Source organism: Sordaria macrospora, chromosome 6 (assembly GCF_033870435.1).
Source record: "Sordaria macrospora chromosome 6, complete sequence".
Taxonomy (NCBI): Eukaryota; Fungi; Ascomycota; class Sordariomycetes; order Sordariales; family Sordariaceae; genus Sordaria; species Sordaria macrospora.
The window spans coordinates 791,041-816,654 of NC_089376.1; the positions used below are offsets into that span (position 1 = coordinate 791,041).

Sequence of the window (25,614 nt, forward strand, 5' to 3'; positions counted from 1 at the left end):
TTGGCTTCGGCTTCGAGTTGCGCTTGGAGCATAGAATCAGGATCATCGACGTCCATGGCGTCAGGATCGGCAGGTTGTTGAGCTGCTGCGTCGGCGCTGGTGCCGCGCTCGAGATCTTCAATGTCTTGAAGGGCAAGCTTGGAGAGCTTGTCTTCCCAGTAGCGGAGACGCTTCTGGTTCTCGGACAAGATCTTTTGGTTCTCCTCGAGCTTGTTGCGCATCTCAATTTCCACCGCCCTTGTCTCGTTGAGTTCGGCCGTCTTCTCATCCAGCTCCTTTTTCATAGCCGCCAACTCCTTCTTCTTCTCCTTGAGCGCCTCCTGCGCCTCTTCGACACGAGTCGTAAGGCTCTCGGCGGTGTTGCCTTGGTTCTGTATTTCTTCCTCCAGAGCCTCGGTCTCCTGAATGGCGTTCTGCAGCTCCTTGGAAGCTTTGTTAAAGTCCTTCTCAAGCTTGTGCTTCTGCTTCTCTGCCTTGGCCATCTTCACCTCGGCAGCCGAAGTTTGCTCGTTTTGCTCAACGATCTCTGTCTTGAGCTGGTCTACGGCGGCTTTCTGCGAGCGAAGCTTTTCACCACCCACCTTCATGATCTTATCCTGAAGAGCCTTGATCTCCTCTTCGACGGAGGACATCTCCTCGCGCAGCTTCTCGACCTCGCCCTCGAGCTTGGCAATTTCCTTTTCCAGGGCGGCGACGCGGTTGTCGTCTATCTTGGATGGCTGCTGCTCCTTGCTGAGCTCCTTGATACGGCGCTGGGCATCGGCGAGATTGCGCTCGGAGCTCTCGACTTCGAGGTTGATCTTCTGCATCTTGGTCTCGAGCTGAGGGACCATGGACTGGACCTGACGTAGACGAGACTCGAGCTCTCGTTGGCGGTCTTGAAACTCGTTGAAGGCTTGCTCCAAGGTATCACGGTCCTGCTCAAGCTTGTCAACCTGCTCCTTGGTGGTGTCGGCCACAAGCTTGGAGGACATCAGACCCCTCTTGACTGTCGTGCCACCACCGGTCATGGTACCTGACTTGTCAATAAGCTCGCCGGCAAGGGTCACTACTCGCCATCTCTTGGCGCCATAGGCAATCCGGTTCGCCTGTGCGAGGTCCTTGGCAACCAGCGTGTCCTGGAGAGCATGGTAGAAGGCGGGTCGGAACTTGTCGTCTTTGGGCTTGACCAGGTCAAAGAGACGAGGGGCGTTTTCGGGGGTGTTGATTGGTGACATGTCGCGGACTCTCAATTTGTCCAAGCACATAAAGTTTCCACGACCAAGGTTGGTTTTCCTGAGATACTCGATGCATTGCTGACCGGCCTCAACAGTGTCGGTGACAAAGTTGTCAAGCGCGCCACAGGCTGTGGAAATGGCAATGTCATACTTATGGTCGATAGCACCGAGGTTTCCAAGACGTCCATGGAACCCATCGATACGACCCGACTCCTTCATGCGCATAAGCGCAGTCAAGACATTGCCCCGGTTTTGAGTAGCGGACAAGCTCGACCGCGCCTCGTCAGCCTTTTGACGGGCATTCGAAAGCTGTTGTCGGTACTTGGGTTCCTCCTCCGCGAGTTTGGCAAGCTCGGCCTCGATCTTCTTGCCCTCCTTAATCAGGTTCGCTCTCTCGGCCTTACACTGCTCCATCTCCTCCGCCTTGGCCGCTTGCCTTTCCTGGATGGCCATAATCTTGGCCTCCATCTCCTCAAGGGCCACAGTCCCGGAATTGGCCTTTTCCCTCAGAATAGCCAGCTCACTCTCGGCAACGGCAATGGCGGATTGTTTCTGGTTAATCTTGTCCTTCCATGGCTCGAGCGACTTTTGCTTTGCCGCAATCTGATCAGAGTATTTCTGCGTCTTGCCCTTGAGGCTCTCACGAATGGTGGCAAGTTCGGCCTCCTCCTCCTTCACCTTCTTTTCCAGGAAAACAATGTCCTTTTGACGGCGCTCGATCTCCTTGGTGCAATTCTGAATGGTCTCATCCGCTTCGACAGCCGTCTTCTCGGCATTGGCGATCGTCTTCTCAAGCTTCTTACGCTTGTCCGTCAAGAACTTTCGCTTCTCCTCGAATTTGACCCGTTCCTGCTCGAACTTGTTCATCTCCTTTACCAGCTGCTGGGTCTGCTTCTCCCATGAGTCGTATTCCTTGCTACCCTTGGAGTAGGCCTTTTCCAGCTGCTTGATGAGCTGTTCGCTGCCATGATGCTTCTCGAGCTCAGCGTCAAGTTGTGCCTGCATCTGACCGATAGCCTCCTCTGTGACAGCAATGTTGTCGTCGCATTCGGTAGTGTAGAGTTGGTAGAGAGCCGACTGCTTCAGTGCCAGTTCGTTTTCGTCGCGAACAAACGCCAGCGCCTTGTTCTTCTTGTCCTCGAGGCTGTTCCTTTCCTTTTCTACGTGCTGGACACGGCCGCTCTTCTCCATGCAGATTTCGTTGAGGGTCTCGACCTCAGTGGCCGACTCTTCGATTGGCGTCTTGTATTTGGAAGTGCCGATGATGTCTTCTAGGTACTCCAGTAGACCGTCTTCGTGCTCGTTGCCGGCCTTAGGCTTCATCTGGGCAATCGATTCGACCTCACCCTGCAAAATGAGGAAACGCTTGTGGTCCAGATCGACGCCACGGTCGCGGAGCAGCGTAGTCACGGTGGTGAAGTTTGACGATTTGCCGTTGATGTAGTACTGGCTCGAGTTGTTCTTGAAGGCTTTGCGCGAGATGACGAGCGTCGAGTCAGGGATAACTTCGTGACCACCACCGGGCTACAAAAGTCAGCACAAACAGCTTTTCGCACAACATTATTCCAACTTACCAAATCCATGACTTCCTGGAAATGCACTTCCACCTCACAGTAGTTGAGATCCGGGAACTGGGCCGAGTTGTGGATCAAGGCCGAGATCTTTCCTTGTCGCATCTTGCTGGCACGGAAACCGAAGACGAACAGCAACGAGTCGATGACGTTAGACTTGCCCGAACCGTTGGGGCCGACGACCGAAGAAAATGAAGCATGGAAGGGGCCGACCTCCTGTCTACCGGCGTAACTCTTGAAGTTGATAAGCACAAGGTTGGTGATGACGATGCGTGGCTTCGGGCCAGTATCTTCGACAACGGGAAGAGCCATGGTCCGTGACTTGAGGACAATATCCATGGGCTTTTCCAAAATGGTATCCATAGCCCTGACAGGCTTCTGTGCCGCCACCATGGTCTCATCTGCTGTTGATGCTGGCTGAGTGTTGACGAGTGTCTCTGATGCCGCGGTTGGTGGTGGTAAGTTTATGCGTGTCTGAGTGATGTCTTGTAGAGGAGCGGGTTGGCGATCGAGGCGCTGGGTTGACGGAGAGCCTGGTGTTGGTGTCCCTTGACGGCTGGCTTGTTGCTGTTGTTGCAACTCGAGCTGGTCCTGCATAATCTTTGCTGGCGATCTGCTGAGCCGCCGCACAAGTGTTCTACGCTTCCGCGGGGGTGACTGTATTTCTTGCGTATCCCGGGCTTCTGGCTCCGCGATCACGGCGGTTGTAGCGGGCGACATGGCAGACACGACTGTCACATTGGGGTCGATGCTGTCCTCCATTGGTTCGTCTTTCGGTTTGACGGCGGGTTCTGGTGTTCCAGGCCGAGCTTCTGGTTCAACATCGGCTACAATACTCGATTCGACACTGGGCTCTTCGCTGGGCTTAGGGGCGGCGTTCTTCTTAGGTCGTCCGCGTCTTTTTGGCGCAGCTTTTGGTGCCGGTGTCGGTGCTTTCGATGATGATGCTTCTGCTGCTGGTGTTCCTTGCCTGGGAGCGGGCGTGGCCGTCGACCGTCTAGTGCTGCGCTGAGCAGTCTTGCGGGCTGCCGAAGCAGGCGCGGGTGTATAGTCCTCCTCCTCGTCATCCTCGGCAGCTTTCGATGTGTTTGCGATCTCGTCGTCCGATGATGATTCTTCGATAATGGGGGCGCGCCTGGCTGCGGCGGCCCGACGCGATGGGCGCGTCGACATGACTGATGTTTGTCGGTGGGATACGGCTTGCAAATTCTGGACTCGATCAATTCGGGAATCAAGACAAAAAAAAAGAACAGAACAGAATGCGCTGAAAGATGTGGGTATCAAACAACGAAGAGGTGGAAGTGTATGAAAAATAAAAAGTAAAAATCAAAGACGGGTATTCACATTTCGCAGTTGCGACAGACACAGAATGGGACGCCCAGAAACTCTTTCGCTAGGATGTCGCAGCTCCTTGCCCCGCCGCGGTTTGTTGACATTCAGGGCAGTTTTGACGGTTCTTGCAGTGTAAACAATCAGCCACAGCAGCCACAGCCCATGCAATTCGTGCACTGCAGCGGCCGACCCCTCTGCGAGACACTCGCACCGTGTCGCGCTATCCTGCGTGGCAGGTGGGTCTCTGTACAAGTACGTAACAAACATCGCGCTTACGGGTTTCTTATCGATAAGCAAGGGCAGTCTCGTTAGCGCAGGTACAAATCCGGGGAAGGCTCCATTGATGTGCCCAGTGCTCCATTTCCAGCGCAGGGGAGTCGCTGCATTCCATTTCCAGGGCATGACGGCATCCCTTGGAATGCCCGATTTCCATTCCACATCTGGAGGCACTTGAACACTTCAACTTCACAACCAAGGAGACTTCCACATCACGATGCTCGATTTCACGGAATACAACAACGTGTTTCCCTCTGCGGGAATCATAAACCCCTACGACCACAAGGGGGCCAGTGCCATCGAGACCTTCCGCAAGTCATTCCGGGGAGTCCTGTTTGTGGATCGCGTAATAAGTCGGTTAGGCATCAGCCAAGGTGCGTGTAAACATTAACACCACAACCAATCACCCGAGCAACCATGTCATTATAGGGCCCATCATCGCTAACCACGGCTGTAATACAGGGTCTGCATATCCACCCAAAGGTGAAAATGGCCTTCGCTCTCTACATCAACAAATTTGCCAAAGCAGCGTCTCGTCACACTACAAAATATCAGTTCTCTACTATCTCCTCCTCGACCACGATGATATTCACCCCGGTCGGTCGCAGTGGGCGGACGGCTTTGCTGAGGAGGCAGGACTGCCGAAGAAGTACCAGTTTCTGATGAGGGGTCTGTGGCATATGGATCGCAAAGAATTCAAGGTGCGTTGGTTTGATTCCCTCTATGGAACTCTTCCACCGGACATCAAAAACACTAAAAAACACCACTAAACAGTACGCAATCGAAAACCTAACTCAGCCCTCTCTCCCCACCTCATTTGCCGACGAAATTACCATTGCCCTCGTCCGCCTCCCGCTCGCCAACAAGCGCAGCAGCTCTGCGAGTCAAAACGATTACACCCTTGCCCTCGCCTACTTCCACGCCGCCCAGCCCGTCTTCACCTCATCCGAAGCTCTCGAGCTGCTCTTTGGCGCTCTGGCTCGCACCAACGTCATCGAAGCCCTTGATTTCTCGCGTCGTTACCCGGAGTGGATTCGACAGCAGCTATTTGAAAAGCTGGTGGCTTCGATCCTGGAGCAGCCGGAGAAACTGGGAGCGAGGGGCAAGGAGCTTGTTAGCGCATCGTTAACGGGCGAGGAGGAAAGTTGGTTTCAGGAGTTCTTGAGGCGTGGGGAGGTGAGGAAGACTAAGGGCGCAAGTGTGCTTTTGAAGATGAGAGGGGTTGTGACGGGGAGGTTGAGCAGCACTGCTGCGTTGGAACACCTTGCCGGCTTTCCGTGAGGTTGATGATTAGGTATCGGTATGGCTTCATGGTTCGGCGTTTTTCTGGCCTTGGTGCATCGGTAGCCCAATCTGCATAGCATGGCGCAATTGCAAATTGTAGCAACGAAGTGGGTCAAGGAGAATAGGAGGAAATGCAGTCATTAGGGGTAGGTATGGCTGAGCCTCAATTCGCTCTCTCCATCACGTCGTGGCTTCCCTATTTTTCATTCTTCTAAATTCCGTCGCTTCTCCTCCTTCGTTGCCCAACTTGAAGCTTACAGTCGGCTTGCTGGCTCACGAAGAAATGACGATACTACCTGTCTCCTTTCCCACCGTACCCTCCTATTTTCTGTGGGAATTTGATGGAGTGTGATTGTCCTGTCCGTCTCGGCGGCCATCCTTTCCTTCTCGAAGCCTTTGCACGGTTTGCAACTCCATGTTTACTGGTCCTCTTGAATTGAACAAATACCACTCACATCATCCCGACCCGCATGCTTATCTCGATGCTGCAAAAGAAGGATGCTACATGTGCCGAGTAATTACGGCAAGTCCAGAATGGGAGAAGATCCAAACTCTTCTCGTCGATTCCGCATCCGTCGGATGTTTCTCTACAGTCTACGACGAACTGTTAGGAAACTCACACCCGAGTGTGGTGATCAAGTTGATCTGCAAACCGAAGAAAGAAGCCAATATCAAGGATGACAGCCAGACAATATACTGGAGCTTTCACTGCTATATTCCGAAAGATGACAAGATAGGTGTTTGAGCCATGGTTGCCACACCCAAGATGAACATGTCACATGTCTGACTCGTCACTCCTCCACGAACAGCTAGCCAACAGAAATGGACGGCGGCTTTCTAATATGGACTGGACGACCCAACTCTGGTATACCGCGCGAGATTCTGTCCAAAGATGATTTCCTATCTGGAACCCGTTTCCGGCCACCCTAATGACCAAAGAAAGGAAGGTCTTGTAGATGGCACAGTAAGGAAATCTAACCATTTCACTGAATTGGGCAACCTGTCCGCGTATTTGCGGATATTCTTGCTTCCCATCATGGTGGATGACGATCAGAAATACTCGGGAGTGGCTGAAGGAACGTAACAGGTCTGATCTTGTGTCAGACATTGGATGACTACTTCTCTGGAAACCCCACCTATTAGCGTGCCGGAAGTTTTGCTTTGGAAATGAAGCTTGAAGACTTGTGCGATATTCCCAAGATGGACGTGCGGATATGATGATAGGTATCCTGCGTTACCACTTTCCGGCTTTGGTTTTCTACTAAGAAGTTACATCTACCCAGAGATTTGGACTGACTTCTTTCTCGGGAGGAGCAAATGGGCGTAGCCATTGACTAAACTGCAAGAAGAAGAGTTGATATGAGGCCTTCCTGCATCCAAAAGTGTGTAATACTGAAGGCCTTTCATTCAGAGCATCTCTCCCCTGACTGGCTGACGAACTTCAATTACAGTGATGTCTTTTGGCGTTCTTGATTGGTCCTGGGTACATAGGTACCTACACTGTTGACATTCTCCGAAGTTGGGTAGCAATGGAAGGCGGTACTGAGGTGGGGGAGCCTTTCGCTTTCTCGTGGCTTCGCATTTTCTTCTTCTTTTTCCCCTTCGATCTTTCCAGTCTAATCTCTCACCGCAGAAACTCGTGCCCGGGTCCCGCCAAGATCATCGTCAATGAGGGAGGGCATTTAGCTGGATCCTCAGCGTGCCCGTTCTTCTCTCCCACCTCTTTCATACAGCCTGAACCAACTGAACCGTTCCTCACTCTACTTACCTACAACCCTTTTAATTTTTCTCCCCAACGACCACTGGAAAACACCACGATGTCCGAGCGGCTGTGCGCTGTTTGCAACCGCATGTTTACCAATGTCACACTTCGACCATGGGGAACAAAGAATCCACATCACTCGACAATAGCCGACCTCCTGCAAGCAGCAAATGAGGGATGCTATATATGCCGATCGGTAACGAAGAGATACCAGTGGAGTGACATAACCATAGTTTCCTCCAAAGGGTTTCTATTTACTTTTTCGCGGACGGGTCCCTATCCCCACGTGGAGGCGCAGTCGAACCACTATGGCTATTATCATCCGTCCAAAGGAGTCATACGTGCCCCTCGGCGGCCGATTTCCTATCCCGATGAGCAGAGGTCTTCTGGTTTGATATGCTTGATCATCAATGCCGCCTGTAATATCGATAATGATGATTGTCGTCGGAAATTCAACCAAACTATCAAAGAACTTAACGAGATCAAGGAGGGAGGGCTGCCGTCAATATGGATGGGTGAATCGAGCAAGTCATATGAGGTTGAATTCCGATTCTATCTCTGGCCGCTCGAAGATGATGAGTCGTATATCCTTCAACCTGACAACTCGACAAGACGTATCAATTGGGAAGCGACAGGAACTAAAGACAATGTGATTGACTTGTGATATTCCAATCCAGAAGCGACTGGTGGCGATGTCCACATAACGACATCTCCGTCTGTGCTGAATGATTCAGCCACGAGGGGCTTGCTGAAGAAGTAGTTTACACAATGTTGTACAAACCACTCCTTCTGCCTCCCCCCAACGCCTTCCTTTAGTCCAACACGGCTATTGCTCATTGAGAACGAGCACTCTGCAAGACTTGTGGAGACAAAAGACTGGGACGTCGATCATCCCTATGTCGCTCTATCGCACTGCTGGGGAAGTACAAAAAGACTCAAACTCCAGAAGAGCAACATGGCGGATTTTCTCAAGCATCTTACCATCCCAGAGTTGCCAACCACATACAGAGAAGACATATCCGCTTCTTTAGCGCTCGGTATCTCCTATATATGGATCGATTCGCTCTGTATTATTCAAGATGACGAGGAGGATTGGACCAAGGAGGCAGCACTGATGAAGGACGTGTTCAAGCACTGCTCTGTCACCCTGTATGCCACCGCGGCTGCTGACAGCTCACAGAGTAACTTTAGACACAGGGATCCTACAGACATTCCGCCTGTCAAGGTTACGCTCAGCGATGGTGCAAAGAAGCCTACACAATCAAATTTCTGGCTTGCGAATGCCTGGTCCGATCTGAAGAGCCAGGATATCGGACACTCGCCTCTCCACTCGCGAGCCTGGGTGTTCCAAGAAACGAAATTATCTCGACGTCGGATTGAGCTCGGTCGGTTGCAGATTTGGTGGTTTTTTTCAGGAGAACTGGGCTTGCGAAATGCATCCTACGGGTGTATGGATTGTCTACGAACCTGATTTGTTGCTGCCAAATGACGGAGACAAGCAACAATATATCAACATGCGCAAGCGCAAAAGTGTACATCCTAACACGTCGTCGTCTATGTCCTCATTCCACGAATCGAGCAGCCTAGCCCCTGCTATTATGACATATGATGATACTAGCCCTGAGGAAAACCACGAACGCCAATGGTTTGAACAGGTTCTTATGTTCTCCAGCTGTGCAATTACCAACAAAAGAGACAGGTTAATAGCCTTCACTGGGATTGCTCAAAGCTACGCTCAAGACCTAGGGCGTAGCCTCAATGACCACCTAGCCGGTATCTGGCGCCAAGACCTTCTCAGTTCCCTTTGTTTTACGTCCACTCGTCAAAAAACATCTTACCGCTCGGACGCATATCGCGCTCCATCCTGGTCTTGGGAATCACTGGAAGGACCTGTCACAATCGAGGAATTTCTGTTATATCAAGCGGAAAGTACCATAGCGCCACTTTGCGAGGTTGTCGACGCGAAAGTCATCCATCAATCCAAGCATAACAAAGGAGGGGAGGTGAAGGGAGGCGTTATACATCTCAAGGGTCATTTAGTTGAACTGATTTTGGGCAGCCGGATACCCAAGTGGCCAAGCAACAGGGAGATTGAAGAACTGGCTGACGAACTTGACCATGTCTATAACTTTGATGAAGGACAAAATGTCGATTCCCCGATAATCCGGCATCCCATGGTTAGCTATCTTGAGCACCCCAAGGGCCAAGCTGACCAGAGGAAGATTGGTATTGTGGATGGAATGGTACGCAAATCCATCAGTTTCAAGAAACCGGACGAGCTGTCTAAGCACCTGCGACTATTTACGCTCCCCATCCTGAGGGAAGAAGACTGGGTGGGACGCCAGAGAGTTCCATGTCTTTTGCTCTGTCAAACGTTGGATGACTTCTCCGCAGGAAACGACGTTTACCAACGGGTAGGCAGAATTTATTGGTTGGTTGAGGAGGACGAGCCGCTCGAGGACCTGGTGACAATTCCTAAAAGGGATGTCTACATTATCTGATGCTGGCGTTTTTCTCTGGTTTTTTTTTTTTTTTTTTTTTTTATATTATTTTTATTTTTATTTTTTTCTTTCTTCATCTCTTCTTATTTTCAGAGACAAACCCATTTCGAGATTTTCCTTTATTTCAATTCCTTACAACATTTAACCATAAAAGACCTGTATCTTCTGTTCCTAACCTATAAGTCCAATACGTACTACTGATACTGTCCCACGGCCACGGCACCGGTCAACCTCCAGCTGACTCAGCCGAATCCGACACTCTCGGATCGTTGCAAAACCAGAGATATGATTGAAGACAAAGGTCTCCAAAACCATGAATGTACTCCCATATACCTATTTAGGAAAGTATTTTGCATTTTGTCAACGGAACGGTGATGACCACTCGACCAATTCACATCGTTTACCCACCGGGACCCAGAAGTCTGTTCACCGATTGGCGCTTCAAAAAACAATTTCCTCAACTTGGTGGAATGATTGCTATCTGATCCATAAATCAGTACCATACCAAACCGTCCTACTCCACCCTCTGTCTCCGTTCAAGAGTTGTAGCAGAAATTATCGCAGAGTGTCTCGGTAGGAAGCGTGGTGTTTTGTGTATGAACGACCATCCTGCCTCTGGGGTAAATGTCTTGGCGCCAAGCTGTTAGTGCAAACCATTTGGTGCCCGCCAATTCGTTAACACTACTCTTGTCTGCAAGCTCGCCGTTTCCGTGGTCGGTCAAACCAGGCCGCACTCACTGCAGCTACCCGGAGCCCCAAGATGCAGGCAGGAAGGCCCGATGCATGGAAGGCACCATCCAATACCCACATCATATTGAAGAGGCTATCACCAACCGGGGCAAGAACTGTCATTGATTGTTGATTCTGACAGAAGGAAGGAAAGATGGAACCCATCAACTGTGAAGGAAGGAGCGAAGCCAGCGACAATCTCGCTCAGAGGGAAGAGAAGTGATCCAAAAGACAAACAGCAGGGAGGGCGACGAGCAGTGTGTTCATCGTCAAGTAGGTCGCCCCCAGAATCTTGCTTGGCTTCTTGCTCTCTTTCTCTCGGAAGCCTGACGGAATCCAGCAACTTTTCCTGATCTTTGCCGCTGCCCCTGGCACCCTCCAAGCTTTCTCTCCATTACACTGACATGACTGAGGGTCACTTAAGTTGCAATAATGGACTTCTATGGTCAAGGTTGCGAGCTCATGGGCAATCAGTCCGTGCCCGGACCATTTCCTAGAGTCTCCTCCACCATGTCGCGACGTTGGGACGAGTGGCTCGAGAATGGTTAGTGATGATCATAGCATTCCACCCTTCTGCCTGTACAATCGGTTCTTGAACTAACTTTCTGTCTCCTGTCTCCAGGTGCTTTCTTTGACCCATGACACGGCTCATGGAAAATTCCCTACCCCTGGCAAGCCACCAACGGGATCAACGGCCGCCAACAACGGCAACGACATGGAACATGGGCAAACAAGCTATTTATATGCCGCAGAAAATACATGGAAGATTTTCTACACTTGGAGCTGCTTGATCTGGGCGGCCGGTTGCCACTGCACTTGACCCAGCGGGATGGGCAAGGAACGGGAAGTGTCCCACATTTGATTATCGCCTCCATGACGAGTCACGACCAACCCCGGATTTCTGCGTCTTTCATCAATATAGCTTCATGACAAAACTTATTCCATGGCATGTTGAAGCAAATATTGAGTGTCAGTAAACAGACATCAACCGAAGCCGTCGAGAGGTATAAATGAGGCAAATCCCACCTATATTAATCCCAGGACTTGCTCCCTCTCATTGTCCGATTACTTCCAACCTACCTTACCAATCATTCACCGACACGCTCACCGCAACGCTCATCATGAAGCTTTCCCTTGTCTCTCTTTGGGCCGTCACTGCCACCCTCACGGCAGCAGCTCCCACCGCCACCACTTCCAATCACTCCCACAGCGACTCATCCATCGAAAAACACGGTCCCGCATGCAATATAATTCCAGGCGCTTGGCGGGGCATGGACATGAACTCACTAGCCGTGTGCAACCTCCAATTTGCCCAGACAGGGGATGAGGAGGTGGTGGTTCCGAAAAACGGATATACCGTTTGTACCGGAGGTACTGGGAGTTTCTGGGTGCATTCTCTTGGTGATGGAGAATTGAGGACTGCCAGATGAGTATTTGAACCCGCGACACACTGCTGAATGAAATAGAAGGTTGAAGTGTAATTGTATTGTGGATGGAAAGGGTACTGGTTGATAGAACGGATGAACTTGTGAAAGTGATAGTAAACGAATGGTCGTGGGGTGATGGTACAGAAGAGAAATTTCCAGGGCTGCGTCAAGAATCCAGGGTGAGTTCAGTTTCTTTCCCCGACTAGTTTAGTACTTGTAACGGCGGGGTTTTGGGAGTTATTTAGGTAGTTGAGCCATTATACTAACGATGTGGAATTCAGAGGAATGCGGAACGGATGATGGCTGGGTCAAGGGCAGTGACTTTGTAGCGGATGGTATTGAACTGGTGATCTCGTAGTAGCTACAGCGAATGAGAGAAAGGGGCTGGCGGCAAAGAGTTGGGGAATTAGAGCTTCTCGCCGTGAGGATTAAGAGGAGGGATGGGGAGCTTATAGGATAGATCGGAAGAAGTTGATTTATGACCGGCACTCCAGGGACCGGGCACTCCCTTTTCCTCCTTTGCTACTACGTCGGAATAATGAGGCAAGTGTGCGGGTTAATGATCATCAGTGCTTTACACGAGTACAGCTAATCCTTTATTCTTTCGTTGATGTGCTGTCCCTTAACCGGTCCATATTTGTATCGTACCGCGATTCCCGATAACTGACAAACTACCCTGGGTACCAACAGAGCCAACAAAACATGAAAAAACAGCGCCATCTATGGCGACAGCATAGCAAACAACCCGAAAACAAACAGGTTTCTGCGGAAGCTCATATGCTGGTTTCTTGCACTTCGAGTTGCTTGATGATAATCAGGGGGAATAGGCTGCTACCGCACTTGACCCAAAGGAACGGCACAGGAACGGGAAGATCTCAGATTCCGCGTCCAGTCCCCTGCCTCACCAGTCCCAAGGACACCAAAACATTATTTTTTGCGTCTTTGAACTCCCGTCCGGCTCATGACGCAATGAAGGAGGTGTGCGCTGAGAGTTAATATCGAGTTTCCGAGGATAAATACTTATAAAAGGTGAGAATCCCACCTACGATCATAGGATTTCCTATTTCGCACTCACCATTCTCAATTCGTTGCTTCCATTCAACAACTCCATAACTCACAGCAATAGCTACTCACCATGAAGTTCACCCAGCTCTCACCCTTAGCCCTCTTGGCCACCATCATTACCCTTACCGGGGCAGCTCCCACCACCACCACCACCTCAAATCCCAATGACCAATCCATTTCAAAACGCGAGGCCAGATGTGACATCATCCCAGGCAACCCCAGCATGTGGGATATACAAGCAAAGCTCTGCCTACTTGATTATGACCTGCACCCGAGCGACGAGATGGTTATTCCGGCAGGAGGAAAGAACCTATGTGTCAGGGATAGCGGGAAGCTGTACGCTGGGGTTAGTGGTGATGGAGGAGAGCAGAGGACTACCAAAAGAGCAATTGCTAAGGCTGCGAGGGGAATCTTGGGTAAGATTGTTCCGTTTCTGTCAGCAGTGGCTATACTGGGTACGGCAAAGTTCATGTTGAGTCACACTTGTACTGACGGTGTGAACCATGCACTATGTGTAGACAAATGTAGCAAGGACGGTTGGGTGGTCGGCACGGATAATGTGGAGGGAACAAATATCTTCTTGGTATATTCGGGGTAACGTCGCCACGGTAGAAGAAAGGAAGAAGGAATAGCAGTGAAATTTTGGGTACCATTCGCATTGTTCGTCGCGATGACTGAAAGGAATGAAAGGATGGGAATATTCAGGGTTGAATCTGGAGAAGTTCTTTTTATTACGAAAGCCGCTCACTCTATGGACCGGGCACTACTTTGACGTTGTGAAACGCAGAGAAATGCAATTGGGGGGATGGCCATATGCTGGGAACGGTGTTGGCGACTGATCATATTTTTGATGGGTTCATTTGGAGGTGAGGATGAAAGGAGAGGTGAGAAGAGAAGGGGATAACGGTGGGGCTTGGGGGTATTTGAGCTGCTCGTTCACGATGACCGGGGCAAGAATGGGCGGGAAGGTATAGGATGAATCTGGAGAGAAGTTACTACATGGCTGTTTCGTATTTCTGACCTTCATTTGATCTCGTTAGCAAAACATATCGGAATGAACTTGCTCACCGACTTTGGCTTCTCTCCGTTCTCTGATATGCGGTCGAATTAATCAAACGTCGGAGACTGGACGACAGACAAACGTATCTCTGAAGGCAGCCACCAAACCGTCTCGTCGTCAACCTCACCACGAGGATGATCCACCACCTCCTGGAGGTAGAGGTATGAAAGAAGACCCATTTTCAACCTCTCCCATCCACAACTTCTCTCCCTCATCATCAACAAACTCACTGCCTTTCTTTTGCCACCAAAATTCCCACCAAACCACTCACTCACAGCCTCACCACCTACCAACCACCCAAAATGAAGTTCACCACCATCCCCTTTCTCGCTCTCAGCTTCCTCCTTGCCAGCGCTCCCCTGGCTCTCGCCAACCCCATCAATAGCGGTTCCAAGGTTGACACCACTCCGACCTGCGTGTCCGATCCCGAGGGATTTATGACCGTGGCCGACGCCCGTTCTTGCTTCGACGAGATTGCTGCTAAAGGCACTCAGCTGATCACTACCAAGGCCCCTGGCCAGGCTATGTGCGTGAGAAGGAGTGGCGTGTTTTGGGCGGGGATTGGAGGGGATGCGGATCAGAGTGCTGCTGCGTGAGTATTTTCTTTACTGTTTTCTTGCGGTGAAGGCCACTTGTGGTGTTGGATGACTGGATGCTAACTGTGGACGACGGGTATAGATCCGACATCGCTGCTGCTGGAAAGCTTATTCTGGGTGATTTACCACTACCTTGTTCGGGGAATATATGTACAAGTGGACAGCGCTGACAGAATCCTGGCACAGACACCTGCAAGTTCAACGGCGTTCGCGGCATGCTGAGCGAGATGACTGGTGGCGGAGCGTACGTGGCTACCAACGACCACATCTATGTCATGTTCTCCAAGGATGAGCAGGATGACTGAGTTTGTTCGTTGATTGCAAACTGTCGCTCGTGTTGCCTTGGCTTGACCTCAGCGACAAAATCACGGGAGAGAAAGAGGAGTGACGAGGGACGAAAAAGAAGCTGGTGAAGATCAAGGGTATCACGTGGCTGGTCATGCTTCTTAAGTCGTACTGCGGGAGACGGGGAGACGGGAGCTAGAGAGCTGATTTCCCTATTCGGATTCGGGTCGCCCGGCTATCCTCGGCCGTGGTGTTTGCGTGCGACATACACGGGTTATACAATTCGGCTGGACGCGGAGATAGAAGTGGAAGAAACTTCAGTGGATGATGACTTGATGCCTCTCGTTCTCGATGAAGAAGATGGTGCAATTGGTGAATTGCTGGAAGATGTTTTCCGGCTTTTGATAATTGTTAGTGCAACTGCTTCTAAAGCTCAGCGTTTGTGGGGAAGTTACAGCAGCTCTCTCCGCATCTCCGGGGGAAAGTACGACGTCATTTGCAGCTTCCCGAAGCTGTGTAGCTCTTGCCGCTCTCCACCCAATTTTTGGACCGAGCTCACTGATAAGATTTCGATCCCACTTCTTGGGACCCTTTTGTAACAATTGCATCTTTCGAGCCTGAAAGTTAACAATACCGGCCAATTGCACCACTCACCTCATCCACAATGGCCGTCAGAATCGCCCTCCCGCGCAACGCTCCCTCGTCGTTCGCGCGCTTCGTCCGCGTCGCCGGCCGCTTCTACTCGACCGAGGCGCCCGCGGGTCCCATCATCCGGGTGACCAACCTCCCGGCGCCCAACTCAGGCCACATCCGCATTCTCGAGCTCAACCGGCCCGCCGCGCGCAACGCCATTTCGCGTGCACTTCTGTCTCAGCTCCGCGACGAGATCGACGCCGTCCACTCCCAGTACGATGCCGCGACCGGCGAGGAGAAGCCCGTGGCTTCGTGGCAGAAGCGCTTCGGCGGCGTGGCCGGCGAGGACGAGAAGGGTCCTACCCGCGCGCTGATCATCTCTTCGGCTGTTGACACTAGCTTTTGCGCGGGTGCGGATCTTAAGGAACGCAAGGGGTTTACGCAGGAGGAGTGAGCTTTACCTTTCTTTCTTACCCTTCTTTTTGTGTCTTCCGCGCGACCCGGCTAACAACCCCTTTCTCTGACAGGACCGCCGCATTCCTCACCTCCCTCCGTACCGCCCTCACCTCCCTGCAAACCCTCCCCATCCCCACCATCTCCGCCATATCTTCCATCGCCCTCGGCGGCGGTCTCGAGCTCGCCCTCTCCACGCACTTCCGTGTGCTTACCTCTAACGCCGTCGTCGGCCTGCCCGAGACCCGACTCGGCATAATCCCCGGCGCCGGCGGCACCTACCGCCTGCCCCAGCTCATCGGCATCCCCCGCGCGCGCGACCTGATCCTGACCGGCCGCCGCGTTAGCGCACCCGAGGCTTACTTCCTCGGTCTGGCCGACCGCCTGGTCGAGGTCGCGCCCGAGTCTGAGGAGCAGGCCAAGGAGTGGCAGGCCATGGAGCAGGAGCCTAGGGACAAGATGGTGCTGAGCCTGGCGCGCAGGACGGCGCTGAGCGAGGCGGTCCGTCTTGCCACGGAAATTTGCGAGGGCGGACCGATCGCCGTGAGGGCTGCGCTCAAGGCTGTGGAGGAGCCCAACGAGATGGTGGAGAATGATATGTACCTCAGGGTGGTGAGGACGGAGGATCGTGATGAGGCGTTGCAGGCGTTTTCGGAGAAGAGGAAGCCTGTGTTTAAGGGAAGGTAAATGCGTTGCTGTACTATACCTGGAGTGATGTGAATTTTTGGAAATACCATTACGATGTTGAAGTCAGAAACCGAGTCAAGACTTGAGAAGTTGTCGGGTAACCGGGGTTCTTCCTAATGGATGGACCCTAGATGCATTTGAGCCGCGATTCTTGTGACAGTAACTTGTTTCATATTCGGTCAAGTGATAGAAAGGCGTCACGGCTCCATCCGACACAAGGACAAACAGGTAAGGTAAGTTGAGGCTGTTGAGGCTATGATGCCCCTGGCCGACTGGTCCATGTATTTTTGGTGTAGCTAGCCATTGAGTGGTAACGTCATTGAGTCCACCAGAGGGCCCATCAAAGTGCCAAGCTTTCGACATTGGTGACAAAAACGGTACTTGACGAGCCTCGATCTACCGCTCTGGGTCTTGATCCGCGCCGGGAAATATCGAAAGGGGCTTCCAAAGCTTTGACAGTTCTTATGATATTATCGTTGTATAACTATGAATGGTCCAAGGGGAATTTGGTGCTGTGTTGGTTGGGTTGTGATGCAGTATACATATCCGATCATCAACACTCTTAACCAGGCGTTGAAATTACAACCCCCAAACTAAAACTAAGCACTCGTCCCAGCTCTCTGATTCATTTTCTAACAACTTCACTTGCATCATAGCTTCAAAACCGTGGAGATTTCAAGGCCTGTCAGCTTGTCAAGCTGTCAAAGCCGTCAAGCCTGGAGGAGTAGCTGTCCCCGGCGTTCCGTTGCTTGTTTACATGCGAGCCATGATCGTTGGCGGTGGAGTAGCAAGTGGAAAGCGTTCCTGAACCAAGGCACAGGAACTTCACAAATTGGACAATTTGAACATTTCAAAGAACAGTTGAAGATCTGGACCAAAGAAGAACATGCTGATTGAGAAATTGTGCAAGGTACGTACTTCTTTCCCCCAAAGGCCAGCGAGGTTCGCAGCTTCCCCGCTAAGAGGACGTCATTGGCCTGCAGGGGTCGCAACTGCTGCACCACAACACTTATGACATCACCGCGACGGAACGGTTCATGAGTGACAGGAAGGAACGACAAACAACCTTTTTATAAGCACAACATCCTTCCATCTTGAGACGCTTCCTTCTTCTCTCTCCAATTCAGTCACACAGACAAATCAAACAATCACAATCACCTTTTCCCCTCAACAAACAACGAGAACAACCACGAAATCGAATCCCAAAAGAGGATCTAATCTGAACAACATCAACAACAACAACACCTAAGATACCCAACAAACAACCACACAAATCATCAAAATGTCCGCCTTCACAATCGCTACTCGCAGGGTCGCTACCCAGATCCCCCGCGCTGCCGCCGCTTCTGCGCCCCGCGCCGCTTTCTCCAGCTCCGTCACTCTCCAGAAGTCCATTGCCGAGACCGTAAAGGACACCCTCAACAGCGTCAACCGCGCTGTTTCCGACAAGGCCCTCGATGGTATTGACGCTACCTGTACGTACTCCTCATTCCCCCAATTCTCTATATCCCCCGATCAACAACGCATACTAACTCTCCACCAACAGCCAACGTGGCCTCAAAACTCAAGGATACCGCCTCCAACCTCACCAATGCCTCTTCCCCCGCCGATCTCGCCTCCCGCGCCAAGGACGCTGCCAACTCCGCCGCCTCAGACGCCGCCGACGCTCTCCCCAAGGACGTCAAGGGCAAGGCTAGCGAGCTCGCCGGTCAGGCTTCCGGCGCCGCCTCCAACATTGCCGGCAAGGCCAAGGGCGCCGTGAACGAGGCTACCTCCGGCAACCTTTCCGGCGCCGCCTCTGAACTCGCTGGCGAGGCCAAGGGCAAGGCTTCCGAGCTCGCCGGAAAGGCCAAGGGCGCCGCCAACGAGGCGACGAGCGGAAACTTGGGCAGCGATATCTCTGGAAAGGCGTCCGAGATTGCTGGTGAGGCTAAGGGCAAGGCCAGCGAGCTTGCGGGCAAGGCCAAGGGTGCTGCAAACGAGGCGTCGAGCGGTAACTTGTCTGGTGCTGCTTCTGAGCTCGCCGGCGAGGCCAAGGGAAAGGCTTCGGAACTTGCTGGAAAGGCCAAGGGCGCCGCTAACGAGGCTGCTGGTGGTGATGTGCAGGGCAAGGCTCAGCAGCTCAAGGGACAGGCCAAGGGCAAGGCTAGCGAGGTTGCTGGCCAGGCCAAGGGCGCTGTGAGCGAGGGCCAAGGGAAGGCCAAGGGCATGGCGAAGGAGACGGAGAAGATGGCCAAGGAGGCTGGCAAGCAAACTGAGTTCTCTTAAAGGGATTCGACCGCGAGAAGGAATGCGTGTGTAAGATGGATTTGCATTGGGATGAACGGCACCATTCAGTTTTCATAAGGATGGATGATCATACAGGGAAGGCGTTTAGGGATGCGTACTAGCAGTATTGCATCATGATGACCATTACGAAGTTTTCTTTTTAAATTCAAGAGAGAAGAGTCGAACTGTAATATTATTGCATTTCACGTCTTATCACTGATCGCATCCTTCAAATGTGAACAAAGGTGACGAAAAATTGTATCAGCGCGCTATACCCGACTTCCTATCAAATTCGCCCGAAAAGACAAAGGAAGTCAGGAATATTTCTCCCAAAAACCCGGCACTTTGAAAGCAACCTTCCCACCATTGGCGCTGGCAGTTTTCCCCTTTTTGATGCCTGTCTGTTTTTCTGTTCTTCTCACCCTGGGGGCTCGAAAAACGAAAGACGCAAACGAAGCGAGGAATACTGGTTTTAATGTACCGCTCGGAATACAGAGCTTGGAATCAAGGATTGATCTCGCCTTGTGCTCCACCTGAACGTGCGGAATTTGTGCATGTGAGAAGAAGAAGGGCATGCATGTGACGGGTAATAGGAAGGTAAGGGGGAATGAAATGGTCATAAACTTGGGGAGTGGAAGGGTGACTTGGAAGGGTGCTGAAGGGAGGTAATAGGGGATGGGAGGGATGGGGAGGGAGTAACTCGGTTGGGGAAGAGGAAGAGAAAGAGGTGAGCGTATTACTGTGTAGGTTAGCTGCCGCAAGGATAACATTGTGAAAAGGGGTCAAGCGAAGCGAAGGGGCAAGCCCAACTGAGGTGGCGACGCTAGTATTCTCCTCTCTTCGAGTTCAAGGGATATCCTATGCATATGAGCAGAGAACAGCCTTCTCCTTTAAGTCAGCATTGTCGGGTATCTGTACACAACTTCCATACTCCTCCGTTCGTCTCGTCCCTTGGCACATCGCGTATCGATCGTTGATGTGCTGTTCCCTCCGTGGGGTAGACCGGTGCTGGTGTAGGTAGTCGGATGGTCTTGTCATTCGGGTGTTCGACACTTCAGTTCAGTCGATCTTATCCCCGTCCATCTCGCTTGTGTCGTCAACAAAGTCAACCCCGAACGTTCGTTCGTTCAACCCTCCTCAAAGAAAACCCTCTTAGTCCCCTGACTTCCCCTCTGACTCTCCAACTCCTCCAACTCCCTATCAATCTCCATAATGTCCATCAACTCCGCCTCGATATCTCTTCCCTCCGCCTCCGACTTATCGTCCTCCACGTCCGCGGCAAAGTTAAGGTCGTTGATGAACAACAAGCCCGGATCACGGCCCTGGCTCTGGCTCTGGCTCTGACTTTTGCTTCCTCCACTAAAGGCACTATACGCCATTGTCTCCTGGGTATCAGGTGGTCCTTCCTCGTCGATATCTTGTGTTGATCCCGCGCCGTCGAAGCTTGCGCTTAGTGATTGGGCTGTCTCCTCTCTCGATTTGAGAAGCTTCTGTCCTTTCTCCGGTCGGGCCAAGCTGAGGTTGAACGCCACGGAGCTGGGTTGTTCGGGTCTGGGGTAGGCGAGAATGGCTTTGGCGGTGCCGCTTGTGAGATCCAAATTCAACCTGGCCTTCTTACGGGCAGGCAGGGGTATCAAGTGGCGTTCTGTGGACGAAGAGACGCCGGCGGCTGCTGCGGCGCCGGCTTGGTCATATGCTTCTTCGGTTTCGTGGACGACTACCAATCTACTTTCGCCTAGCAAAAGGGTTTCGATGGGTAGGTGCTTTCCTTCTGTTGACTCGGTGAGGGACCCGGTGGAGCGGGGAATAGCGGTAGCGGCTGTGAGGCGCTCTCCTAGTAGGCCGGCGTTGAGGTCGTGAAGGCGGAGCATTCGCGCCGAGGGTGGGGTGCTGTTGTTCCAAAGGTTGCCTCCGCTTCGCTTGAGCTGGGCGTCCCAGAAGCGGGAGATGATGGGAATGGTGCAGACAACAGGGTTAGTGTAGTCAGCGCCGGTGTTGGAGAGCCACAGGATTGCAGACTCTTCGCCTAGGCCGTTGCGAGGGAGGGGTAGTGGGGAGATGTAGACGCCGCCTTTGATGGTGGCGAGCTTCTCAGGGGCGCTGGCGCTGGTGGAAACCGCAGAGGGTACGACCAGGGGTGCGGATTTCTGTGTGCTGGTAGAAAGGTTGCGCTGGGGCTGAGCGCCGATAGTACGGTCGGTAGTAGTTCCCTCTAGGTAACCCGAGACGCTGAACTGGGTGATTGCTGATCCGCGGAGGCCAGAATTGGCCTTGGTAAAGAGACCAGCCGAGGAGGCAGTGGTCGGGTTGGCGTTATCAATGTCCCAAATACCCCACTGACCATCAGCCAACAGCACAAGGACCGCCCGGCCATGGGCCATCCACTCGGCGCCAACCACGGGCTTGCGAGAAGTGGACATGCCCGTTCCGCGGGCAAATGGCTGGTAGAGGGAGAGTAGCCATGAGCCCTGGGTAGGGAATGGGCCCTCCGAGGCATCGTCTGAAGAGAGGGATGGAAGGGAGTAATCGTAGATTCGCACCGCATGTGCGGGATCCACAACGAGAAGCTGTGTGACATGCAGCGGGTTGAACGAGATGCTGCCGAGTGGTGATGGCAGGTACTCTGTCTGGAACGGCTCGACACGAGCAGTGGTGCCGGGCGTTGCGTCCAGGGAAACATCCCAGAAGCGCAGGGTGCCGCTAGCCTCGCGCGTGTGTGCTGCCACAACGGCACGGGGTACAGACCCCTTACGGCCCTGTGATGATCCCGACCCTGCCTGCTCCTTCACCAGTGTAACGGCTACCCCCTCCGAAGGTTTGCCCTGGCCTGCTAGCAATGTGATCGTCTCGCCCCATGCACCCTTGCCCGCATTTCCAGCGAGCAGGCTGTTCTTCAGTGCCGGCCGCGTCTTGCTCTCGTTTGATGGTGGTGTCAATGGTAGCGTTACGACATAGACATCGCCGTTGGCGCATGTGACTGCAAAGACGATCTGCTCTTTGAGGATTTGCGCTCCATTCCAGGCTGCGTCTTCAGCGGTGACGGTGGGCATGGGTAATACGGCAATGTGATGGACGGCTGTGCCAAATGCGAGGTCGAGGGTTTGGACAATATCGGCGAGCGAGGAGGCATCGGTAGTAACGGTGTCGTCGAACTCGGGCTTGTCCACAAAGGCTGCGGGTGGAATGGCCGGGCTCTCGTCGTCGGAGTCAATAATCATAACGGCGTCTTCCGGCTTCCCTCCATTTTGCGCCGCAGCTGCTGCTGTCTTTGATGTCTTGAGTTTGCGGCCGCCGCGCCAAATCAGCGCCACGCCATTTTCGTGACCGTAAAGGAGGACGGTAGCGCCCTGGGGAGACTGGACGGGGTATGTTTTGGTGTCGTACACTCGGCTCTTAAGGGGGTATCTGATAGACCAAAGTCAGCTGGTGTGTCCTCGCGTATTGAGCATTGGTGAGTGGTGAAGAAAGTATGCGCACGTGAATTGTGTACTTTGCGGCGTGCGCCGTGTTCTGGGAGTGGTTGACTGCATCGTCAACAGTCGAGGAGGTCGACAAGAAAGAAGGGAGAAATCAACAGAAAAGAGACGGATGCGCTATTGGAATGTCGTTATCATGGCCTTGGTACTGGGGAATTATGGCTTATGGCGTTATGGAGTTGTAGAAGGAGACAGTATTATGGTATGAAAGAGTGGTTTGGTGATGGGGATGCTGTTGGTGTTGGTGTTCTTGGCTTTTGAAATTCAGTGGAATGTCGAAGCTCAACTGCTCCGAAAATCACCGCGTCAACAAACGCGCAGGAGCTTGGACCGTCAGAAGCTATGACATGGCAGCGCAGGTGTGAGTGGTCTGTGCGTTTAAACTACCTCTCTTGATGTCGTGTCACGTGCCCCAGGCAAGCACAGACCAGCTGAAGCAGGAAGTCATGTTGGGCCTCGGCCACTCCTCGACTTCCATTATCGAACAACCACTACCCGGCTATCCAACAAGATGCCTCAACCTCGCAACGCAAAACGGAGTTGACGGAACGAAACATGCTCAAATCTCCTACGCTCCTGGTTGAAGCTATTCTCTGTGCTATTCCCGGACCGAACCGTTCCCTACTTTCCAGCCGTTGATGTCCCCATGGTGCGGTTATCTCTGACCATACCGAGGTCAGAGATACACATCTACTATTCTCTCATCTGATCCCCTGCGTATCTTTTCATCTTGAAGAACCTTGGATCAAAGGCACGGACTTGAAGCGTATGCATTTCATCTGATTTCTTGAACTCATCACCAGCTTTGACATCTTTTTTTTTTTTTTTTATCTGCTCAGCTTCAGCTACAAAGTTAAGACATGATACAGCGGTCCTTCGAATCTCAAGTCCTTGATGTCTCACTTAGACTAATCCCAGTCGCCAGTTTTCAATATCTCACTCAGGCACTAGCAACACACGGAACCATATTTGAGACTGCAGTCAGATTTATTTTGTTTCGAAAGAAAAACCAATGATCGGGATCAAAGCCAAACAGACAACCATCCCTTCCAAGTCAGTCACTCTCAGCTCAACACTGAGAGATCATCCCCAACACCCAGCCAGCCAAACCAAACCAACCAGTCGATGAGGACAAGAGCACCACAGACCAAAGTCATGCACTCATGTTATCTTTTGGTATCGTGAGAAGAAGTCGTTTCGTCGTTTCGTTGTTGACAAGAGCCCGCTTAAGTGCAAGCAGTGCAGATGGCAGCAGCGGCGTTAATGACGGTGGTGGCAACGTCGAAGCCGCAGCCGGCGATAACGCAGCCGAGAGCGGAAGCCTGGACCTGAGCAGACTTGGAGCACTGGCAGGCGTAGCCGGCGCCAGTGCAGCCGACGGCAGAGGCAGCAGACTTGATGCAGGTGGCCTGGGAAACTGTTAGTCAAGGGCAGACTCAAACTCAAGAGAAACAAGAACGTACACCGCATGCGGGCATGAGGGTGGTCTGAGGGCAGTCCTGGGCCATGGCGACGGCGCTGAAGAGAGCAAGGGCGATGGTGGTGAACTTCATTTTGAAGGTTGTTTGGGGGTTGTTTGGTTGGTTGGGAGTGTTGGACGTGTTGGAAGTGAAGAGGCTGTTGATGCTGATGATGAGAGAAGAAAAGACGTCGATGAGGGCGGATGTGAGGGCCTCTTTATACCTTTTCCGTCGACTCCTTGACTCCTCATCCAACAACCACAACTCGGCGACACAGCAACATCATCATTGAAGCACCGAGTTGCACATGGCAGGACACGATCGGCCTCGGCTTCCCCAGCCTCAACTTCTGATTCTCTCACGATGCCCGGATGCCTCAACAACAACGTGCGGCCCGTACACACAGTGTTGGTGTAAGGTTGCTTTGCCACTAGCGCCGACTTCTTGGGCAGCAGCACCAACCGTATCACCTACGAGAGGCTCTTACACTCTGGAGGACGAAGGAGGGGTCTCGTTCACGATGCAGATCTTTCTTGCCCCTACCCTACAGTCCCCTGAGAGGCAACGCAGAACTGACAAGTGCATCCATCAGTTGATCAAGTCGCTCATGATTGGTGGGCTGCCGGGCTTACCCGTCCTTGCCGTTGCACTATAGACGGGACCGTCCTTTAGCTTTCCCCGCGGTTCACTGCTAGCTCGATCCCTCGATGCGCAAAAAGAGATTGGCGAAGTTGATGTGGGAATGCAGGACTCGACAGGCAAGTCGCCTGAAATGGAAGGTTTTACGCGGCACCCAGGACGCCTTACCCCGGATTTTCTCTCTGGTCATGCAATGCTCTCTCGCTTTGCCTAGCTTCCCCGCAAATACCACGCCTGCGAGACTTCGGGTTGCGGGGGAGCTTCTGCTTTCTTTCGGGGGTTGGTGACATCGTTCGAGATCCAAGTGGGTCGGATCTTGGTCAGCTCTTGTTCAACGTCAGCCGTTGTGGCATTGTGTCCGTGTAGGGGGACACTGGGGGCTACGAAGGGAATAAAGAGGTTACATAGGTTCGAAACCGGAGCATCTCATTGGTGAAGAGGCCAACAGGAAGTTTCCGTCCTTCTCCTCTCGAGCTGCCTCTCTCAGGCACAAGGGGCGCAGGATCCAATCTCAACAAACCAGGTCTGCCCGCGGAAATGAATGCACGACTGCCCTGGTCTGACACATTTCGGCGCTTGTTTATCCTTCTTTGCCCTATTTTGCTTTATTCTTCTTTCACCCTTTTTTCATGTGATTTTGCGAGGCAGTTTTTCTGTCAGGCATTGGATACTTGCCAGCACAAGGGAATACGGGATCTTCAAGATGAAGTCAAGTCTACCATGCCGTCCACCCGATACACTACTCCGAGATCTGCATGCTCTGGGCTGATAGTCCAGCAGCCAAATGGTGACGATCACCTGTCAAACCGCTGTCAAAACCGCTCTTAAGCCCCTGTCGTTCATTGCTACTCATCGCAAGTTCCCTATGCAGCCTTCCATCGCTCTGACTGGCT

At 52.4% G+C, this 25,614-nt stretch overlaps 8 protein-coding genes across 8 annotated transcripts; 6 read left to right on the plus strand and 2 right to left on the minus strand.

The window, feature by feature from the left end:
* The first annotated feature begins 4,339 nt into the window (after positions 1-4,339).
* SMAC4_05933 (uncharacterized protein) lies at positions 4,340-6,312 on the plus strand. Its single transcript, XM_066090364.1, has 3 exons — positions 4,340-4,770; positions 4,859-5,097; positions 5,171-6,312. Exons 1-3 carry the CDS (start codon positions 4,614-4,616, stop codon positions 5,675-5,677), a joined length of 903 nt encoding a protein of 300 aa, XP_065947403.1. The 5' UTR covers positions 4,340-4,613; the 3' UTR covers positions 5,678-6,312.
* A 2,085-nt stretch (positions 6,313-8,397) lies between these two features.
* On the plus strand, positions 8,398-9,943 carry SMAC4_05934 (uncharacterized protein; the record flags this gene model as incomplete). The annotated part of the gene is made up of 2 exons (XM_003345729.1): positions 8,398-8,827; positions 9,483-9,943. 2 exons carry the CDS (start codon positions 8,398-8,400, stop codon positions 9,941-9,943), a joined length of 891 nt encoding a protein of 296 aa, XP_003345777.1.
* A 3,291-nt stretch (positions 9,944-13,234) lies between these two features.
* SMAC4_05935 (uncharacterized protein) lies at positions 13,235-13,762 on the plus strand (the record flags this gene model as incomplete). Its single annotated transcript, XM_003345730.1, has 2 exons — positions 13,235-13,580; positions 13,683-13,762. 2 exons carry the CDS (start codon positions 13,235-13,237, stop codon positions 13,760-13,762), a joined length of 426 nt encoding a protein of 141 aa, XP_003345778.1.
* Positions 13,763-14,099: 337 nt separating this feature from the next.
* On the plus strand, positions 14,100-15,427 carry SMAC4_05936 (uncharacterized protein). Its single transcript, XM_003345731.2, has 3 exons — positions 14,100-14,816; positions 14,903-14,937; positions 15,007-15,427. Exons 1-3 carry the CDS (start codon positions 14,527-14,529, stop codon positions 15,123-15,125), a joined length of 444 nt encoding a protein of 147 aa, XP_003345779.1. The 5' UTR covers positions 14,100-14,526; the 3' UTR covers positions 15,126-15,427.
* Positions 15,428-15,668: 241 nt separating this feature from the next.
* On the plus strand, positions 15,669-16,943 carry SMAC4_05937 (uncharacterized protein). Its single transcript, XM_003345732.2, has 2 exons — positions 15,669-16,188; positions 16,266-16,943. The coding sequence occupies exons 1-2, from the start codon at positions 15,770-15,772 to the stop codon at positions 16,876-16,878; spliced, it is 1,032 nt and encodes a 343-aa protein (XP_003345780.1). The 5' UTR covers positions 15,669-15,769; the 3' UTR covers positions 16,879-16,943.
* Positions 16,944-17,986: 1,043 nt separating this feature from the next.
* On the plus strand, positions 17,987-19,305 carry SMAC4_05938 (uncharacterized protein). Its single transcript, XM_003345733.2, has 2 exons — positions 17,987-18,353; positions 18,425-19,305. Exons 1-2 carry the CDS (start codon positions 18,161-18,163, stop codon positions 19,144-19,146), a joined length of 915 nt encoding a protein of 304 aa, XP_003345781.1. The 5' UTR covers positions 17,987-18,160; the 3' UTR covers positions 19,147-19,305.
* Positions 19,306-20,273: 968 nt separating this feature from the next.
* SMAC4_12120 (uncharacterized protein) lies at positions 20,274-22,676 on the minus strand (the record flags this gene model as incomplete). The annotated part of the gene is made up of 2 exons (XM_003345734.2): positions 20,274-22,551; positions 22,624-22,676. 2 exons carry the CDS (start codon positions 22,674-22,676, stop codon positions 20,274-20,276), a joined length of 2,331 nt encoding a protein of 776 aa, XP_003345782.2.
* A 763-nt stretch (positions 22,677-23,439) lies between these two features.
* Positions 23,440-24,719, minus strand: SMAC4_05939 (uncharacterized protein). The gene is made up of 2 exons (XM_003345735.2): positions 24,086-24,719; positions 23,440-24,031 (listed from the first exon to the last, which is right to left on the minus strand). Exons 1-2 carry the CDS (start codon positions 24,173-24,175, stop codon positions 23,849-23,851), a joined length of 273 nt encoding a protein of 90 aa, XP_003345783.1. The 5' UTR covers positions 24,176-24,719; the 3' UTR covers positions 23,440-23,848.
* Between the last annotated feature and the right edge of the window lie 895 nt (positions 24,720-25,614).

Excerpts from the sequence above, each read along its gene's own strand:
- SMAC4_05939 (XM_003345735.2), bottom strand. The coding sequence starts at position 24,175 with ATGAAGTTCACCACCATCGCCCTTGCTCTCTTCAGCGCCGTCGCCATG. Across the intron at positions 24,032-24,085 it reads CCCTCATGCCCGCATGCGGT|GCCACCTGCATCAAGTCTGC; the intron begins GTACGTTCTTGT and ends ACAGTTTCCCAG.
- SMAC4_05938 (XM_003345733.2), top strand. The coding sequence starts at position 18,161 with ATGTCCGCCTTCACAATCGCTACTCGCAGGGTCGCTACCCAGATCCCC. Across the intron at positions 18,354-18,424 it reads CGATGGTATTGACGCTACCT|CCAACGTGGCCTCAAAACTC; the intron begins GTACGTACTCCT and ends CTCCACCAACAG.
- SMAC4_05937 (XM_003345732.2), top strand. The coding sequence starts at position 15,770 with ATGGCCGTCAGAATCGCCCTCCCGCGCAACGCTCCCTCGTCGTTCGCG. Across the intron at positions 16,189-16,265 it reads AAGGGGTTTACGCAGGAGGA|GACCGCCGCATTCCTCACCT; the intron begins GTGAGCTTTACC and ends TTTCTCTGACAG.
- SMAC4_05933 (XM_066090364.1), top strand. The coding sequence starts at position 4,614 with ATGCTCGATTTCACGGAATACAACAACGTGTTTCCCTCTGCGGGAATC. Across the intron at positions 4,771-4,858 it reads TCGGTTAGGCATCAGCCAAG|GGTCTGCATATCCACCCAAA; the intron begins GTGCGTGTAAAC and ends GCTGTAATACAG. Across the intron at positions 5,098-5,170 it reads TGGATCGCAAAGAATTCAAG|TACGCAATCGAAAACCTAAC; the intron begins GTGCGTTGGTTT and ends ACCACTAAACAG.
- SMAC4_05936 (XM_003345731.2), top strand. The coding sequence starts at position 14,527 with ATGAAGTTCACCACCATCCCCTTTCTCGCTCTCAGCTTCCTCCTTGCC. Across the intron at positions 14,817-14,902 it reads GCGGATCAGAGTGCTGCTGC|ATCCGACATCGCTGCTGCTG; the intron begins GTGAGTATTTTC and ends CGACGGGTATAG. Across the intron at positions 14,938-15,006 it reads TGCTGGAAAGCTTATTCTGG|ACACCTGCAAGTTCAACGGC; the intron begins GTGATTTACCAC and ends ATCCTGGCACAG.